The following is an 897-nucleotide window of genomic DNA, read 5'->3' as shown; positions in this document are numbered from 1 at the left end:
TTTTGTTGTTTGATGCGAATAGGTATATGAATATAAATAAAAGTCCAATCAATCGGTGATTGATTATACAACAAATCTTGAAAATCTAGCTACCATTTTAGAGCGAAAAAAAAAAGGTACACACGAATAAAGCAAAGCACAAACAACCACCCTTATTATAAAAAAGCAAAACAAACCAACATTTTGTGAAAAAAGCTACTAAAAATTCTTACATTTCATTCTCATAATATATCTATAGATGGATGATCACTTGATCTTGAAAAGAAACGGTCTTGCATATATATATATATATTATTAATAGAGTGCAACCCGATGAGCAAGCTCGATAAAAGATTGATCAAACTAAACTTGCAATCTTCCAACATCCGCTTTAAGAGTTCTATAACCAAACCCCGAAACCATTTTCCGCCCGTTGTGATCGGCTACATCAATGGCCGAACAAATGCTCGGCACAAACTTGTTGCTTCTTTTCTTTCTTTTGGGTGCTATGTTCACTGAATGATGATCTATCTTGGGTTTTGGTTGACCAACGTTCGAAGTAGCAGCCGCTTCAAGCCGGTTAAAGTACTCGATCTCTTTCATCATGAGTGATCCAACAGTTCCCTTTGTGCCAATCTTGATTGGGGCTTCTGCAGCCATTAGTTTTGAGGGTGCAAATGGAATAATATTGGTGGAAGAAGGTTTCAAAGTCATTGTTTTTTGGTGGCTAAAAACAGTGATGACTTTGAAATGTTGTTTTTTTTTTCAAAGGTTTTGGTGATCAAGATGTGGCACTGTTATGTTCATGGGTATGCAGTGGGAAGATTTATGTTGTGCATGGGGGCCTCCTGATGTTCACCTGCTAACCACTTGACACGTCATCTTTTAGGGTAAAGATCACGTGACAGGGGTAAAATT

At 37.1% G+C, this 897-nt stretch overlaps 1 protein-coding gene across 1 annotated transcript; it reads right to left on the bottom strand.

Annotated features, from left to right (window-relative positions):
• Positions 1 to 342: 342 nt before the first annotated feature.
• LOC110932105 lies at positions 343 to 693 on the bottom strand. Its single transcript, XM_022175464.1, has one exon. The coding sequence runs from the start codon at positions 691 to 693 to the stop codon at positions 343 to 345; it is 351 nt and encodes a 116-aa protein (XP_022031156.1).
• Between the last annotated feature and the right edge of the window lie 204 nt (positions 694 to 897).

The sequence above is a fragment of the Helianthus annuus genome, chromosome 3, assembly GCF_002127325.2.
Source record: "Helianthus annuus cultivar XRQ/B chromosome 3, HanXRQr2.0-SUNRISE, whole genome shotgun sequence".
In the NCBI taxonomy this organism is placed as follows: domain Eukaryota; kingdom Viridiplantae; phylum Streptophyta; class Magnoliopsida; order Asterales; family Asteraceae; genus Helianthus; species Helianthus annuus.
The sequence above is the reverse complement of the archived record's forward strand: the minus strand, read 5'-3'. Positions and strand labels throughout refer to the sequence as shown.